Below are 16,311 nucleotides of genomic sequence, written 5' to 3'. Positions count from 1 at the left end.
ATGTCAATCTATTATGAAATGTATAGAGAACAGTATGGAGAATATGCATCCTGATGTTAGGGTGTCAAGAGTTAACCCTTTAACTTCCAAGATCTCATTTAGTAATTCTCCTTACTGTCTGCCATATAGTTTGTGATGTTAGATTGGAGAATTTGGTAATGGATTGACTAATCATCCCCGAATTAAGATTTTTTCTTTATTCTCATCACTTGTCTGCTTGATATTGTATTAATATTGTAAGGAGAAGTTCTGTCTTGGTCACTCATAGGAGTTAATGGGTTAAGGTTACAACCTAACACAACAAAATGTACCAAAATATAAAAATATTTTACTATGTATATCAAACATGAGCATAATTAAACAATGAGGTTGCCTTCTATTTTTATTCCCTTTCAATTCATTTAATTTCAGATTTTCTTGATCTTAACCCTTTAACTCCCATGAGTGACCAAGACAGACTTTCTCTGTACTATATCTATACAATATCATACAGACAAGTGATGAGAATAAAGAAAAATATATGGACATCCAGCAAAATTAACCAAAAAATTTGTTAAATGTTACATTGGGTTATAGATTATTAAAAAATTGTGAGTGCGGGCAGATAGTGAGTATCATTTCTATACTGCATGTGTGCAGTAGCATGCAAGTCCAAAATGAGTCATTTAGCTGTTTAACTCCCAGACCAAATTTGTAATTCTCCTTACTGTCAACCATACAATTCTTATATGTTAAGTTCAGAGAATTTAGTATTGGATCAACTAATTATCCCTAAATTTATATTTTTCTTTATTCTCGTCTCTTATCTGGTTGATATTGTATTGATATTGTAAGGAGAAATTCTGTCTTGGTCACTTGTGGGAGTTAAAGGGTTAACCTCCATTTAGAATTTAAACTAAATGTATCTTCTACATGTATGCACATTGTGTAGTGCAGTGTATGAAACTGGGAACTGGTTCTTATTGAAACCTTGAGTTGAGACTACCACAAATGTTCTTCATGTACTGGTCTACAGTACATTTATAGCATTAACCTTTAACCCCTAAGAGCTACCAGAACCTAATTCTTCCAAACAACATCACCCTTGAACCAAACATTAGGTTCGCATGAATGAAGGAAATGATTACCACCTAAAGTAGCTCTTGATTGTTAAACAAATCCTCCTTGTATATAAATATATATAAATATATATAACATATATACAATATATATAACATATATATCAACTACATATATGAAATATATAGAGAGCAGTGTGGAGAAAACACATTTACTGATGTTAGGGTGTAAAGTGTTGAACATTCATGTAAATGTAAAATTGACAAAAATTATTTTTTCAAGACTGATGTTTTTTTTCTTTGCATAATTACAGTTCAGTCTTCAGGGGAAGCTAGTACCTCCATCATATCTACAGCTAGTAGTGGTTTTGCAACAGGATTTGGCATGAATCAAACTAATGCAGATGCTTTTGCAACCTCATCTAGAAATGTTTTTGTACAAAGCTCTCAACCAGCATCATCTTTGTTTGGGCAATCACAGACCTCAAACCCTGTCTCCAGCTCAGGCTTTCAAAGTAACAATTCATTGGCTTTGGGTTCATCATCAGCAAACACCAGCTCAAGTATTCTTTCTAATCTTGTTGCTTCTGAAAAGGAGCCATCATCTGGTAACTTAACATTCAGTGGTTTTAAAAACTTAGGACCTTCTTCTTCAGCAGAAGTCTCATCAAGTAGTGTTTTTAGCACCAAAAGTGGAAGTGAAACAGTGAAAATCAGTGATTCAACTTCTTTAACTTTTGGAGCATTGGCTGCTCCATCTCTCCAGGTTAAATCTACTGCAGTCTCAAACCCTCCATTTGCAGTAGCATCTCCAGCCAAATCAAATACATTTGGTGTGGCTGCTACAGTTAAACCACAGACAAGAATTTTTGGTCAGTCCTTAAATGCAGGAAAAGGGCAACAGCTGGCAAAGGAAAACAAGGAAAAAGTTACAGAAGATAAATTGCAAACTGTGGATATTTCCCTTCTGAAGACATTGGTAATCAGGGATATTCCTGAGTCTTACAACAAGAATGCATGGCTGAAGAGGTTCTATTCACAATTTGGAATGGTTTCAAAGGTCCTGTGCAGTGCAGTCAAGAGGAGTGCAACTGTGACATTTACAACTCATGTAAGTATGTGGTACAGTGTACACTTTATTTGTCATAAGGCAGTCGGCAAGAGCTGGTAGACAGCTAAATGGTTAGCTACAATGAGAGGAAAAAGTAGTTGGCACCATGCTCTCCTTTGTAGGTGATTGACTTAGAAAGGGGAGTTGACCTCCGCTCAACATAGCAAAACAGAAATCTTGTACTTCATCTCTTTTAACTTACAGTACCGCTCGCGTATACGTTAACTGCGCAGACAAATTTAATGCGCTCCGACGCAGGGTAGTCAGACCCGTATATACGATTTTTTTGCGCGCACGGTCGAAAAAATACGCGGTTCACGTGTTTTTGTTATTCAGTGCTATAAGTTTCTTTTGTATTTCATTGTTGTATGAAACAAAAGTCTTCAAGGCTTGAAAAAGCGGCGAGAAGGCAACGGAAAATTTACACAGTGAAAAAAAGCTATCATGTTACACTCGCGCAAGTCGCGTCGCTTCGCGAATTTTTCGCATAACGAGCAGTAGCAGTAGATTTGCTTGATTTGAGTTGTTGATGAATCAGCTGGGGAAGGAAAATGTCACTTACTTGAGGCATCCAAACACGAGTTTCACTGAGCAAGTAACGGAAAAATACTCACTAATATACTTCTCAACTATTCATTGCAATCAGCACTCCCTGAGATGTTTACGTCGCGGAATGTAAACAATTGGGTGTTTGCATCGCAGGTTATGATTTCTTCGAAACTTCAAACCTACCTCGATCATCTTCGGTGAGGATCAGAAGGAAAATATACTTTTTAAGAGTGTGGATGGTGTTCTGTTTTATTCATTGCAATCGGCGCCCGCTTTAGTGTTTACTCACCGGAATGTAGACAGTTTCATTTCGCATCGCTTGTGATATTTTGTTTGATTGCGGAGCGCATCATATTACAACGATGAAAGGTCAAGTTTTAGTAAATCGTGCAATTAGCCACTTCCGGAAAGTTATTCCTGCCGTAGTCCAACGTGAAGGAAGAGCGTCGGGATACTAAAAGCTTCCATAATAAACAAACGGCTCCTCTAGGAGCCACTAACTTTACAAAAGTCTCCGATTACCGTGTTGAACTACACAAGTTCGATTATTGCTGTCTTGATGTTTTGCCAAATTACACGCGCTGGCGAGTCTAAATCAAATTTGAACTACATGCAGTTAATTTTTCTGTTCCATTTTTTCGAGCAATTTGGTGAACATTGATCGATGATTCGACAAATATCGAAATAAAAAGCGAATCTGGTTTCTCATAAAAAAAAAAAAAATTGCATACGAGTTAGAGCAAGACGCAGTCGTGACAAGTAATCATACTATAACACAACACCATTAAAATAAGAGAGTAGCACTTATTAGTTTTTGTATAAATGGCGAGATGAAGGAACCAGTTTTTGAGAAAAGCATGTTCACCGATGACAAAAGCTATGAAATAAGCATTCGTGCATGGGTTTGCATTCCGGACGCGACAACTGGTTATAAACGGGCGCCTTAGCTGATTCTACCGAATTACAATACACCGGGAATAAGTTTATTTTGAACAAATTCCCAAGCCGTTGCGACGGATGTTTCTATATACCAAGTGGGAAATAGCTATTTTAATAAATGAATTCCGTTGTAAAATGGTAAATCATTTATATATTCCGATTACGAAGTCGCATTGATACTAGCATATTGGGAAGGTCGGTTCGAACGGCGATTGCAAACAACAAGTTTGCTTGTCATTGGTAGCCGTGTAGTATTTTAGTGCTTTTGAATTGAAGCCTATTCTTCAAGACAATAAACCGCCAACAATAGAAAAACAAAAGGACTACCTCATACATACTAATGAGGCTGATGTCTCAAAGTCGTGCGCGCACGTGCGATTTTTTGACGCGCACGATTTTTTTTATTCGCAATTGCATGCGATTTTTTGCGCGTTTATTTCGCGTTTTTCGGGTAACGTATACGCGAGCGGTACTGTATGTGGAAGTTCCTTCCCTCTCCCCCTCCCACTCCCCCCTCCAAACAAATTATTGACTATTTTGTAAATGCCCAGCAACAGCTAAAAAGGGGTGGGGTGGGGGGGGGGAGAGATAATTAGGATCAAATTTAGAAAAAAAGCCAAAAGTAGTAGAGTGTGCCACTCACTGTGGTCAATGATCTTTAGCTGGCTACTTTCACCTTAGTTTACCATAATAGCTATTCAAAAATTGTGTAAGTATTGAAATACCATATAAGAGACTTGTACAGCAGTCACTTTACAGTTTTGGGAGGAATTGGGGGCACACAGCAATTTAGCAATAACAGGTTTAGGCATCGGCGTACGGGAAAAATTTTGTTGGGGGGCTGAACATAATTTGCCCGAATGAAACTTGTTGGTGTATGGTCTTTACCATCACGGCTGCGGTTTTTCCCTGGCATGGGTCCCTGCAGTCGTAGTTTTCAAATGAATAAAGGGGTAAGTTTCTAAAGAAACTGTGGTGCTGCGTCGGTGGGAGAGTATAGCAGGTAATTTAGTGTTAACAACTGGGTTGAAAACGTAAATTAGCCACCGTAAAGGGTAAAAAAGCTGACGTTTCGAGCGTTAGCCCTTCGTCAGAGCGATGATTGACTCAAAGATTGACTTCTCACTCGAGAGCATTTCACCATCCACGCCATAGAAACTTGATATAGTTTGGATGTTGTTGATGCTTGGAGAATAACTGAATACGATTTTGCCCAATGCGCACAAAACCTCCTGGTCATTGCCCTCAAAACTTGATTGAAGTTTACTGACGACTTTGTCAATACTTGTGTAATAAACTGTGATACGTAAGTGGTCTTTTGCCGTCTGTTGTGAGCTGTCGTTCGCTGCAGCAGGTGTCTCACCAGTAAGGCCCTAAAGTCGGCATGATGGTCTGGTTCAAGGCACCTTGGCATCTCTGAAAGTAAATTTCGTACCTCAATTCCTATCTTGATTTTTTGCGCTATAACATCAGCATGTGACCATATCTGAGTGAAGCTCTCTTCATTGCGATAATTGCTCAGTGTCTTAACGACAGTATCAACAGTCTTCTTGGCAGTGATGACGTTCATCTGTTCTCACTGAAGATATCTACTCAAATTATCAGTGTTGGTTAAGATGAGCGTGGAGAAGCGAATTACTTTCGTTGTGGGTCTAGGGATCGCGATCCTTTGATAAAGTGAGCAGGGCTTCCATTATCCTCGGCACTTGCTCTAGCACAGCCGTCACCGCCGCCCAGCGACAGGACCATCTAGTGGTACTCTAAGATTTTAATGTAAGCGCAACATCCTCTTCATGAACTTCAATGACCTTGAATAACGCATGGCGCTTGGTACTACCATGTAAGAAATTGTAAAGACTCTGGATAGTACCGAGGGCATTATGGAGAGTTTCAATTTCAGTCATGGTGTCCTGAAGAGCCAAATTTAAAAGATGACCATAACAATGTACATATATTTCGAGAGGTGAACATTCCTTCATACACATAGCAAGGCCCTTGCGAATCCCACTCATGTTCGCAGCGCCATCAAAGCATTCGGCAATAATGTTTTCCAACCTTAAATCCAGCTTATTTATGGCTGTTTTTGCGAGCTCGTACAGAACTTCCCCCTCTGTAGAAGCAGTGGCAAAGAAACCAACAAAATTTCAGAAACCAGCAGCAGATGAAATAGCTTATATCAACTAGCATTAAGAAATATATACATAAAATAAATGGCAAATATTATTTCCTCTGTCACTTAATTACCAGGAAGGTGCAAGGTTGGCTAAGAGAGATGGCAAGATTCTGAGATCTGGTTTGCAGCCTGTGAAAATTTTTTGGAAGCAGCAAGGTCGCAAAAGGACAACATCAGGTACATTTACATGTACAACTTGTGTCATTTCTTTTACAACATTATAATTATTTCTAACATCCTCACCCTGATGAAGCAGAATATTAGATCTCTAAGAACAATGTGAGAAATTTCTCTAGCTAACTGTTACAAGAGAATGATAGAGCCCTGGTTGTCATCAGGAACTTGTAGGGGGTAGAAATCTGCTGGCTGTTAGACCATTTTGCTCTGGCTTCTTTCTGAATTGCGATCAGTGACAGAATATGAATATTTTTTAGGGTGAAAAGTAGGTTTAGAACCAGCCACTATCTGTAGCGTTCCAGTTCCTCAGAAAAAGTTATATGAAGCATGGCTCTAATATAATGTGTTGATTTGTGGGCATTGCTTACACATTTTTAAAAAAATGTACATAGTGTAAAGCTAATAAATAGGTATGTTTTTAATAATGACATTGTTAATGATTTTATTACAAGATATTGATTAGATATAATATATCCGTAAATGTTATTAATTAACAGAGAGTGAGCAGCCTTCCAGTCCAGAGAAAATAAAGAAGATTTCTGCTCAGGTATTGTGTGGTAAACAAGTTTGGGTGCTTACAGTAGCTGTCATTTGTAGTAGTTATTTTTTTTTGTGTACATGAGGAGTCAACATGATTGATGAACTGTGGCCGAGAGTAGTGAATCTTTTATTTCTATCACTCAGACTGCACCTTCAGAAAAACAAACCCAACAGAGGATAAAGATGTCACAAGCTTTGAAGGATATTCAAGAATGTATGTAGTATCTAAAGTGAAACTGTATCAACTCTGTATGTCTACATGCAATTTATAGTACTGCAAGACTCAGATAAAGATGATCAGGTTATATTGACAAGCTGTCTTGTCAATTTCTTATTGACCAATCACAAAGAAATTCAATGCAGGCATACAAACCCCCTAACTACTGTTTCCTGTTGCTGTTGTGATTGGGGTCTCTCATGTCAGATTAGGTTGTCCACGAATATTTGTGCTTATTTCTACAAACATTACGCTATTGACATTGTGGATCCTAGCAGTATGCAGGATGCATGTCATATGAACTTCGTAATAGACTTCGCTCACTGTGGAGTCTCTGTGGCTCAGTGGTAGAGTATGGGAGCATGGTGTGGGGTACCAATCCTTATAGGGACTCACAATTTTTTCTTTGTCCCATGGTTGTGACAGGACAAAAAAATCTTTTGTTCTCTCCTTTAATATTTGTGCTGTTCAAGATTTCCTGAGTTAAACAGATAAGTTTGAAAAATATTGTTACAGCACACTGAACTTCTTCTGATTAACCAAGAGCTTGATGTTTCACAGATTTGAAGTCAGTTCCAGCAAGTGAAAGTGCTGGGGATAAACTTCAAGTTTTGGAGGGAATTGACAAAAAACTAAGATTAGGTATGAGCAGTAAAAGCTGCCTATATTGTCTTTGACTTGACATGTAACAGTCTAATGGGAATGTTAAATGGCATAATTGTGTCTGATTTGTGAACAGTGTAAAGCCAAGGTCAGGCATTCAATCAATGAGGCAGTCAGTTAGTTAGCTGTTTAGTCAGTCTGTCACTCAGTCTGTCAGTCAGTTGGTCAAACAGCTGTTTGTTAGTTGTTTAGGAAGTCAGACAGTCAGTTGGTTAGTCAGTCAATCAGTTACAATGTAGTAAGTCAGTTGTTTCTTAATTCAGTCAGTCAGTTAATCATTGTGATATCTACACTGTAATCAATTTACTGATTGATCAATCAAGCAATCTGTCAATCAATCAATCTGTCAATCAACTTCATCATCAATATCAGCTAAGTTTGTTTAATTTCCCTTCAACAATTTATCTCTCAGTGTTCGAAAGGTCATCTGACATAAGTTCTGCTAAAGCTGTCATTGGAACTTGCAAAGACATGTGTCCTGAGAAGGTAAACCTTTAGTATACTGTACTGTGCTCTCAAATATACAAAGCTTGAGCCTGAGCCACATATATTGCGTTAACCCTTTAACTCCCAGATCCAATTTGTAATTCTCCTTACTGTCAACCACACAATTCTTATAATGTTAGTTCAGAGAATTTAGTATTGGATCAACTAATTATCCCCAAATTGATATTTTTCTTTATTCTCATCACTTTTCTTCTTGATATTGAATTGATATTGTAAGGAGAAATTCTGTCTTGGTCATTAATGGGAGTTAAAGGGTTAAGAAAAATGTAATGTTTGTTGTTTGTATGAGTTCTTTTCAACCTGACAGTTAATTTTGTATGCGATAGGAAAGGTACATGCGAGAGCATCAAAGGAGACTGAGTGTGTTTGAGGTTGTGTCTGGGACAGGCAGCTTTGTAAGTACATCTTCACTGTAATTGGTTAATGTTTGTCATTTCCAAAGAAGCTGTACCACAAATGCAGTTGGACCTATATTAAGCAGCAACGAATTAAGCAGCCATCCTGTAGAAAGCAGTCAGTCCTCAAAGTCCCAAATTTGTTTCCCCCTTAATCACTGTTATTTTCACCACTGTTAAGCCATCCCCCCCATTATGCAGTGGTGGTCACCTTTGACTAAGCCTCAACAGCCTGTTTCTATTCTCTTCCTCCTTTAGTGATTGGTCACGTAACCTTTTAAATCCTAAAAGTGACCAGCATCTAATTTCTCCCCACAATATCAGCCCTGAACCACACATTAAGGTCATGAGAATAAAGGAAATGATCACCAACGAAACAAGCTCTTGATTGGTAAACAAATTCTCCTTGTCAGCACCCTAGGAAATGTATAAAGAGCAGTATGGAGAATATGCATACTGATTTTCAGGTATAAAAGGTTAAAGTGGAACTACTTAAATACACCTAAGAAAATCACTAATCTTTTATAAGTGAAATGTAATCCATTTTTCTCTCCAGTAGTTAATGTACATTAGTTTTTGTACGTTAAGCGGTCAATTATGGCATGAAATGGCATTTGTATCTTTTTATGTATCACCCCTGTTCTGTGGGACTTGTAATGAGCAGTCACCCTGTCACCCCCTGTGGGTGACCATTTAATACAGGTTTGACAGTATTTGGTTATGTTTGTTGTTTATAAAGAGGCTGTAGCACAAATATCTCTTTAAACCACCTTGACCTTTTGACCCCTAAAAGGGACTAACATGTAATTTCTCCCTATAATATCATCCTCTGAATCAAACATTAATGCAGGGTGTGAAATTAACTTTTTTTTCTGATAGCCACTTGGCTCCTAAATTCTTCAAAGTGGTAGCCAATTCATAAAAAGTTTGTCGCCATTTTCAAAGACAAACAAAATCTTTCTTTACGCTGTTAGCGTTCTAGATAGACCCTCCAAAATTAAGTTAGGGAAAAGATCTTTAACGTGCTACAGAGTGGACACTAGGATGTATGATATACAACGTTCAGGCTCATCTAAATCCAAGATGGCGTCTAGTTATCGATCGAGATGCATGTGCTACGTTTTGGAAACAAACTTAACAAGGAAGTTTGCCGCGCATTTATCTTTGCAAATTTATTTAATTCACTATATCTCTTAGTAAGGTTATGATGAAACGTTGTAGTCGCCAATTTGGCGACTAACTTTCAGGATTTGGTCGCCAAAGTGAAAAATTTAGTCGCATTGGCGCCTGTATTAGGCGCAATTTCACGCCCTTTAATGTCATGAGAATCAAGGAAATGATCACCAACTAAAGAAGCTCTTGATTGTTAGACAAATTCTCCTTTTTAGCACCTCAGGAAATGTAGAGAGGACAGCATAGAGAATTTGAATACTGATGTTAGGGTTTAAAAAGGGGTTTAAAATATCTTTTGGAAAGGATAAATAACTCACTTTCTACATATTTTATTTAAAAATTTCTAATTAAAATGTGTTGAATAGTTATCCTTAAATCAGTTATTTCAGATCTTTCTGTATTAAAGAGAAGATGATTCACCAATTTTAATAAATTTTTTTACTTGTGAGAGTTGTAAAGATTTTTACTGGAAAAAAAAAAAGAGTTCTGAGAAATTTTCCTAGTATTGTTTAAGAAGCCACAAATGATTGTTGCAGGTTTAATATTTGTTCAGTGATGGCTCGATCATTAACCCAAATTCTCCACACTGTTCTCTAAACATTTCTTATGGGACTTGCAAGGAGAATTTGCCTAACAATCACGAGAATTTTGAGCTTGTGATCATTTCCTTTATTCCCATGACCATACTCTTTGATTTAGGGGTGATGCTATTGGGAGAAATTAGATGCTTGTCACTCTTTGGGGTCAAATTGTTAAGTAAAGAAAAACAAAACATCCTGTCTGGCAAACATGTAGGTTTGTGTGGAAGAATTTTCATGTAGGTTGTGTACTTACTACAGAACCATGAAGCTCACAGCTGACTGCCATAGCTTTGGAGATACTCTAAATCTTCCCCCTCGCCCCATCTCCACCCCTCTCCTTATTTTTGACTGTCAACCGCCCCCTTGGTACAAATTTCTTTCTCCTCCCAGCCTTCCACTGCCATTAAAATCAAAGATGGCGGCCATAATTTTTGTTAAGAAAATACTGAGCACTCGCTCGCCAAAAGTACGCCTGCTCTGCAGGCCAACTCATCAGTAGATCACAAGTTTTGAGTCTAGTTACGATGCTCATAATTTCGTTTTTTTTCTGCGTATGCCTGCATGTGTCACCAATGGAAACTTGTCTTTGCGACTGACTAATTGCTTGTCAATATCAACCTTGTTGCACCCCAAAGGATGAAAATCCTCAAGTCAATCACACCCGTGCAGTCAAGGAATATGACAGATCTGCCGCTGATAAGGTAAAGGGTATCTTTCATTCCTCTTTTTCGTTCATCTGTTTGTTATGCAAATGCACTCTGTAGAGAAGTATCACTTACTCACAATAATTGATTACTTGCTTGCTATGTGTTATTATTATTATTATTAACCCTTTAACTCACAGAATTGATTAACATGTAACTTCTCCCTATTATATCCATACATTATTCAGCACACAGGTAATGAGAATACTCAAACTCATCAGGTACAAGATATTAACCTTGATTATTGAACACCAAATTCTCCTAACCAATTTTCAAGGAAATGTGTAGCAGCTAGAGGGGAGAATTAACAATCAGATCTTGGGAGTTAAAGGGTTAAGTTTTGGGCACGGTGAAATTACTAGCCGTCAGTGCATTCCATTTCCTTTTAATTTGTGATGACATAATTATTCACCTTTTTGCTTTTGGGGGGGGGGGGGGGGGGTGTGGTCGGTTTTTTTTTTTTACAAGGTCCAGCCAATTAATGATCTACATCTTGATTTTGTTTTTTTAGCATTGTCAAGAGGTTTTGAAGCTAAAAATGAAACACATTATTTTTTGCCTTATACGACTCACATGAAAAATAAATTTTATTGAAGTACTGTACTACTGAAATTTAAGTTAACATCCTCTTTCGAGAATTGAGCCTCTAGAAACTCAAATCAAATAATTTCTCGAGGAACGGACTCATTCGCGAAGTTTCAAGGATCGAGATTCGAGGGACTGTCAACTTAGATTTTAGCGGTAACTGTACAATATTCCACAACCGCGGCTTGCATGGAAGTAAGTCCTCGTTTACATAACCGTTTCTTCGTGTTTAGGAAGAGCCATTGCCCCATGAGCTCCGCCCTGTGCCAGTCCTCAGGATGACCATGGATTATCTGGCCACAAACATCATGGATCTGTGTGAAGGAAGGGAAGGAGAGTGGTTTGATTTTCTCTGGAACAGAACCAGGGGAATCAGGAAGGTATGTACAGGTCACTAACTGTACAAAGGAGCCACTCCAGGCCTGTATTAAAACGATAGAATTTATGATCACGGGCTTAAGTATGTTTTTAGGCGCGACTCAAAGTCATTTAAGCCCCAGTTGGTAAAATAACTCTAGATGGCAAAAAACATATTTACGCCTGAGAACATAAAAGGAATTGCTATTACTATCACTTTGGAGGGCATGGAGATGATAAAAACTGAAAAAAATGACAACGTAACAGTCTGAACAATCACCCGAGCGTACAAGCGGGCTAAAAATTATTAGAAATACGTATATGTAAAATATGATGATAAGATATTCTTTGTGAGGGTGTAAGTCTATCGTAGTCTTGGATGCACGCGCGAAGTTTTGGATGCGTGCGCGAAGTTTTGGATGCACGCACGTAGTCTTGGATGCACGCGCGAAGTTTTGGATGCACGTGCGTAGTTTTGGATGCACGCGCGTAATTTTGGATGCACGCGTAGTTTTGAATGCACGCGCGAAGTTTTGGATGCACGCGCGAAGTTTTGGATGCACGCGCGAAGTTTTGGATGCACGCAAGTAGTTTTGGATGCACGCGCGAAGTTTTGGATGTACGCGCGTAGTTTTGGATGCACGCGCGTAGTTTTGGGTGCACGTGCGTTGTTTTGGATGCACGCGCGAAGTTTGGGGAGCAGAATGGAATTATCACTTAGCTCGTGACGCAATAGACAGCAGGTTTACATGTAGCTTTTTGACTGTTCCATAAACTTTGCATGTTCATCCTCATTTCGGTATAAGGTTGAGTCAAGTCCTCACTGAATGAACATAATCTTCATGTAGAGTGAGTTTATGCTTTTGTATGCGCGCGTGCTGTCGGTTCTCTGAAGTAAACAGATTTCAAAGACGAACAGATTATGATCAAGAAAAAATTCACATGTACAATACTGGGATAATTTAGCGCCAAATGAGGACGGTTACGTGCATTGTGCCTCTGATCTCTTTGACAGCATGTGTAACAAAGCGTTCACGACTAATTTACCGCCACTAATATTCAATTTTACTGTTAAAACATAACTTTTTTTGTTGCCTTCAGGATGATGGAGGAATTTAAACAAAAAAATCCGATTCTGTTTTAGCTTTTGCTGTTGCAATCTAAAGACTGATGATTGAAATATCAAAAGCTTAGCAAGCATGGTGGTTGTTTGTAAAATTGTACCGTTTATTTTCATTCTTTTTGTTGTAGGATATTACCCAACAGCACTTATGTGACCCTGATTGTGTCGATCTTGTAGAGAAAACAGCCAGGTACTTAGACGTTTGTTTATGAATACCGCGCCTCCTAGGTGTGGACATTTGACGTTTAAATTTCTTTAAATGTGTGCTTAACTGGGGGACATTAGTTCTTTTGGTCTTTTGTTTTATTTGGTAGATTTCGTGGCTCTCCTCCCTCTCACGCGATTTTAGAACGCATTTTCGCGAGTTTCTCGAAGAGAAAACCAAAGTTATGTCATCGGCCAATTAAAGGAAAATCAGAACTCAACATTCCGACAGTTAAGCTACCTCAAGTGCGAGAAAACGTGGATAACTAAGTTGTATTTGGTCTTGATTTTGCACTGATTGGGTCGAGGGGCTAGGCCAGGTCTTGAACCCAGACTTCTCCATTCAGGCCACCCGTGTCCAATCAGTACTTGCCGGGGTTTTTCTTGGATGGGAAAAACGTATTGGCTTGAGACATGATTGATATCGTTACAACTTCTGACTAACCATCCGATTGGATTTCATTCAAGTTTGCTAGCGAGTTTTTTTTTTTAAATGGTAATTTGGTATTACCAACGGAGTTAATAAAGTAAATTGAGCTAACGCTCGAAGCGTCAGCTTTTAAACTCTTTACGGTGGCCAATTTACGTTATCAACTCAGTTGCTAATACTAAATTGCCCTGTGATACTTTCCAACCGATGCAGCACCACAGTTCATTTAGAAACTTGCCCCCTTTATTTTTCTAAATGGTGTATGGTTGTTTGTGTTTATTTTTACAGGTTTCATATATTTTGCGCCCACTTTCTGTGTGAGGCAGACATGAATTCCTTTGATGCAAAAATCAATACTGAGAATTTAACCAAATGCCTGCAAACTTTGAAACAGTTTTACGGAGATCTCCTTAAAGACAAGGTATAGGAAATATTTTCCTGGTGAACTTAAACACGAAGAATGACTGATCCGCAAGTTGTAGAGGGACGGTCTAGAAAAATCGTACAATTGGCGGTGTTGTTGGTTTGCAGACAACTTACATTACATTACCATAGTAATTCTGTTTTTAGCTGAGATGTGCTATAATTTTTTTAAGCGAGAAGATTATTTTTGAGTGTAATTACTTCAAGCTCTCCAGATCAATACGATTTTTAGCTGTGAATAATTGGGACAAGATTCGAATATGATAGAGAAGTGGTATAAAATAATTCTCGCGAAAAGCTGTGTGCATCTTTTCGATGTTTTTCCAATATCATTTTTCTGCAACCAAAACGGTGCATGAATGGGAATGACTTTTCTTCTTCTGCTATTTTGCTTAAGGGAGTAACATGCCCGCAAGAAGCAGAGTTTAGAGCTTATGACATTTTGCTGAATTTGAATGAAGGAGACATTCTCAGGTAAGTTGATAATTGTAGAGTTCTTATGGCGAGAGTTAAGTATCATAAGTCAGTGTTAAATCCTTATGTTATAGCCTCGATTTCGTGCGGCCTCGGGTGTACTTGTAAACCTGTGTGGGTATCACAACTCAGAGCAATGCAACACAGTGTAACGCATTGTAACGAGACAGTATAGTGCAACGCAATGTTACGCACTTTTATGCAGCGCTATGCAACGCAACAGATTATATTATATGTGACATAGTTTGATGCTACTATGGTTTGCAGATTTAATGAATGTAACCGAAGAAGTAACAGTTCATAGACCCAACGTTTCGACACTCCTGTCTAGTGTCTTCATCAGGGGTGATCTAAACGCTGCAACAAGAGGTCCTATTATATGATCACTAATTAGCGGCTTTTTTTCTGACGAGGTGTAAATGGGCGTCAGAAAGCAAACCGCCATCGTCACGATTTAAAGGAGCGTGGGCGGAGTTAATATGCCAAGCCTCCAAACAAAGGTGCTAGTGGTAACGCCGATTAGTGGTGATAATTTTGGTATTATCCCACACAATTGTACGGTTAGTTAGGCATGGATGCTCCGATAAAGCTGAATTTTCCTTTTTGCAAAGGAAAACCGCTTTTTGGTGCTCTTTTAACCGTGTACCAAACTGACGTTTGGTCTGTCCGATGTATTCGTTGTCACAGTCATTGCAAGGAATAGAATAAATGGCGTCGGTTTGTTGTTCTTTCGTAACAGGATCCTTAGGTTTGGCGAAAATATGCCCCAAAGTCTGAAAAGGTTTTTGAGCAACTTTAACGTTGTGGCTATTCAAAATTCTCTTGATGGGTCCGTAACACCCTGTATGTAAGGAATAACAGCAAAATCAGTCGCTGGTTCCCTTTCATCAAGAGCGTTACTATTTGTAACTGGTTTTTGGCAGTTACGCAGAAGAGTTTTTGTAAAGCCATTTGCCTTAAGGACATTGGAAACATATTTCCTCTCCTCAGCCTTCGAATCGAGTGAAGATGGTAGACAGTCAGCCCTCCTAAGTAAAGTTTTGGCTATAGACGTTTTATGGCAAATAGGGTGGTGAGAATCGAAGGCGAGGTATTTGTCGGTGTGGGTAGGTTTACGGTAGACACTTGTCTTTAAATTACCCTGAACCCCTCTGGACACATTTAAATCAAGAAAGGGCAAATGTCTATCCTTTTCACGCTCAAGGGTGAATTGGATCGACGGCTCTACTGAATTAAAATGCGACAAAAGGCGCTCCGCTTCATTTCCGGATACCGCAGAAATAACATCACCGACATATCATTTCCAGAAAAAGGTTTTAACCGGTGAAGTGGCTAAGGCCCATTGTTCCACGTCTTCCATTACCATGTTAGCAATGACAGCAGAGACAGGCGAAACCATCGCTGTATGAAAACCTTGCTGATAGTAGGTGCTGTTATATGTAAATTGCGTGGTTTTGAGGCAAAAAGACAGCAGATGAATAATATCCTCCACAGGCAGAGAAGTTCTTTGTCCCAGGGAAGCATCTTCTCTGAGTCTCTCCTCCGCAACCTTGACGGCAAGATCAACTGGGATTTTAGTGAAGAGCGAAACAACGTCGAAAGATACTAATTTTTCACAAGCGTTAAGAGTTTTATCTCTTATGAAATCCGCAAATTCGTAGGAATTTTTGATAGTGTAACCAGCATTCCCAACAACGCCTATTTACACCTCGTCAGAAAAAAGGCCGCTAATTAGTGATCATATAAAAGGACCTCTTGTTGCAGCGTTTAGATCACCCCTGATGAAGGCACTAGACAGGAGTGTCAAAACGTTGGGTCTATGAATTGTAACTTCTTCGGTTACATTCATTAAAGCTGCAAACCAGAGTAGCATCAAACTATGTCTGATTGTCCACCTGGTTGCCGTGTGAACTTTAATATATTTTATA

The 16,311-nt window shown here is 38.7% G+C and overlaps 1 protein-coding gene across 2 annotated transcripts in view; it reads left to right on the top strand.

Moving 5' to 3' along the window:
• The window catches only part of LOC113683150 (germinal-center associated nuclear protein), a 43,769-nt gene that overhangs the window by 3,945 nt on the left and 23,513 nt on the right, over positions 1-16,311 (top strand). For both annotated transcript variants that reach the window (XM_089203556.1, XM_089203552.1), the window contains exons 4-15: positions 1,373-2,169; positions 5,905-6,007; positions 6,505-6,554; positions 6,692-6,761; positions 7,326-7,406; positions 7,840-7,913; positions 8,261-8,329; positions 10,719-10,784; positions 11,606-11,752; positions 12,981-13,042; positions 13,775-13,907; positions 14,307-14,383. In XM_089203556.1, coding sequence (XP_089059682.1) covers positions 1,373-2,169; positions 5,905-6,007; positions 6,505-6,554; positions 6,692-6,761; positions 7,326-7,406; positions 7,840-7,913; positions 8,261-8,329; positions 10,719-10,784; positions 11,606-11,752; positions 12,981-13,042; positions 13,775-13,907; positions 14,307-14,383 — 1,729 coding nt within the window. The remainder of the gene's footprint in view (positions 1-1,372; positions 2,170-5,904; positions 6,008-6,504; positions 6,555-6,691; positions 6,762-7,325; positions 7,407-7,839; positions 7,914-8,260; positions 8,330-10,718; positions 10,785-11,605; positions 11,753-12,980; positions 13,043-13,774; positions 13,908-14,306; positions 14,384-16,311) is intronic.

This window comes from Pocillopora damicornis, chromosome 1, assembly GCF_964200805.1.
Source record: "Pocillopora damicornis chromosome 1, jaPocDami1.2, whole genome shotgun sequence".
In the NCBI taxonomy this organism is placed as follows: domain Eukaryota; kingdom Metazoa; phylum Cnidaria; class Anthozoa; order Scleractinia; family Pocilloporidae; genus Pocillopora; species Pocillopora damicornis.
Note: the sequence above shows the minus strand (reverse complement) of the source record. Positions and strands in the feature narration are given on the sequence as shown.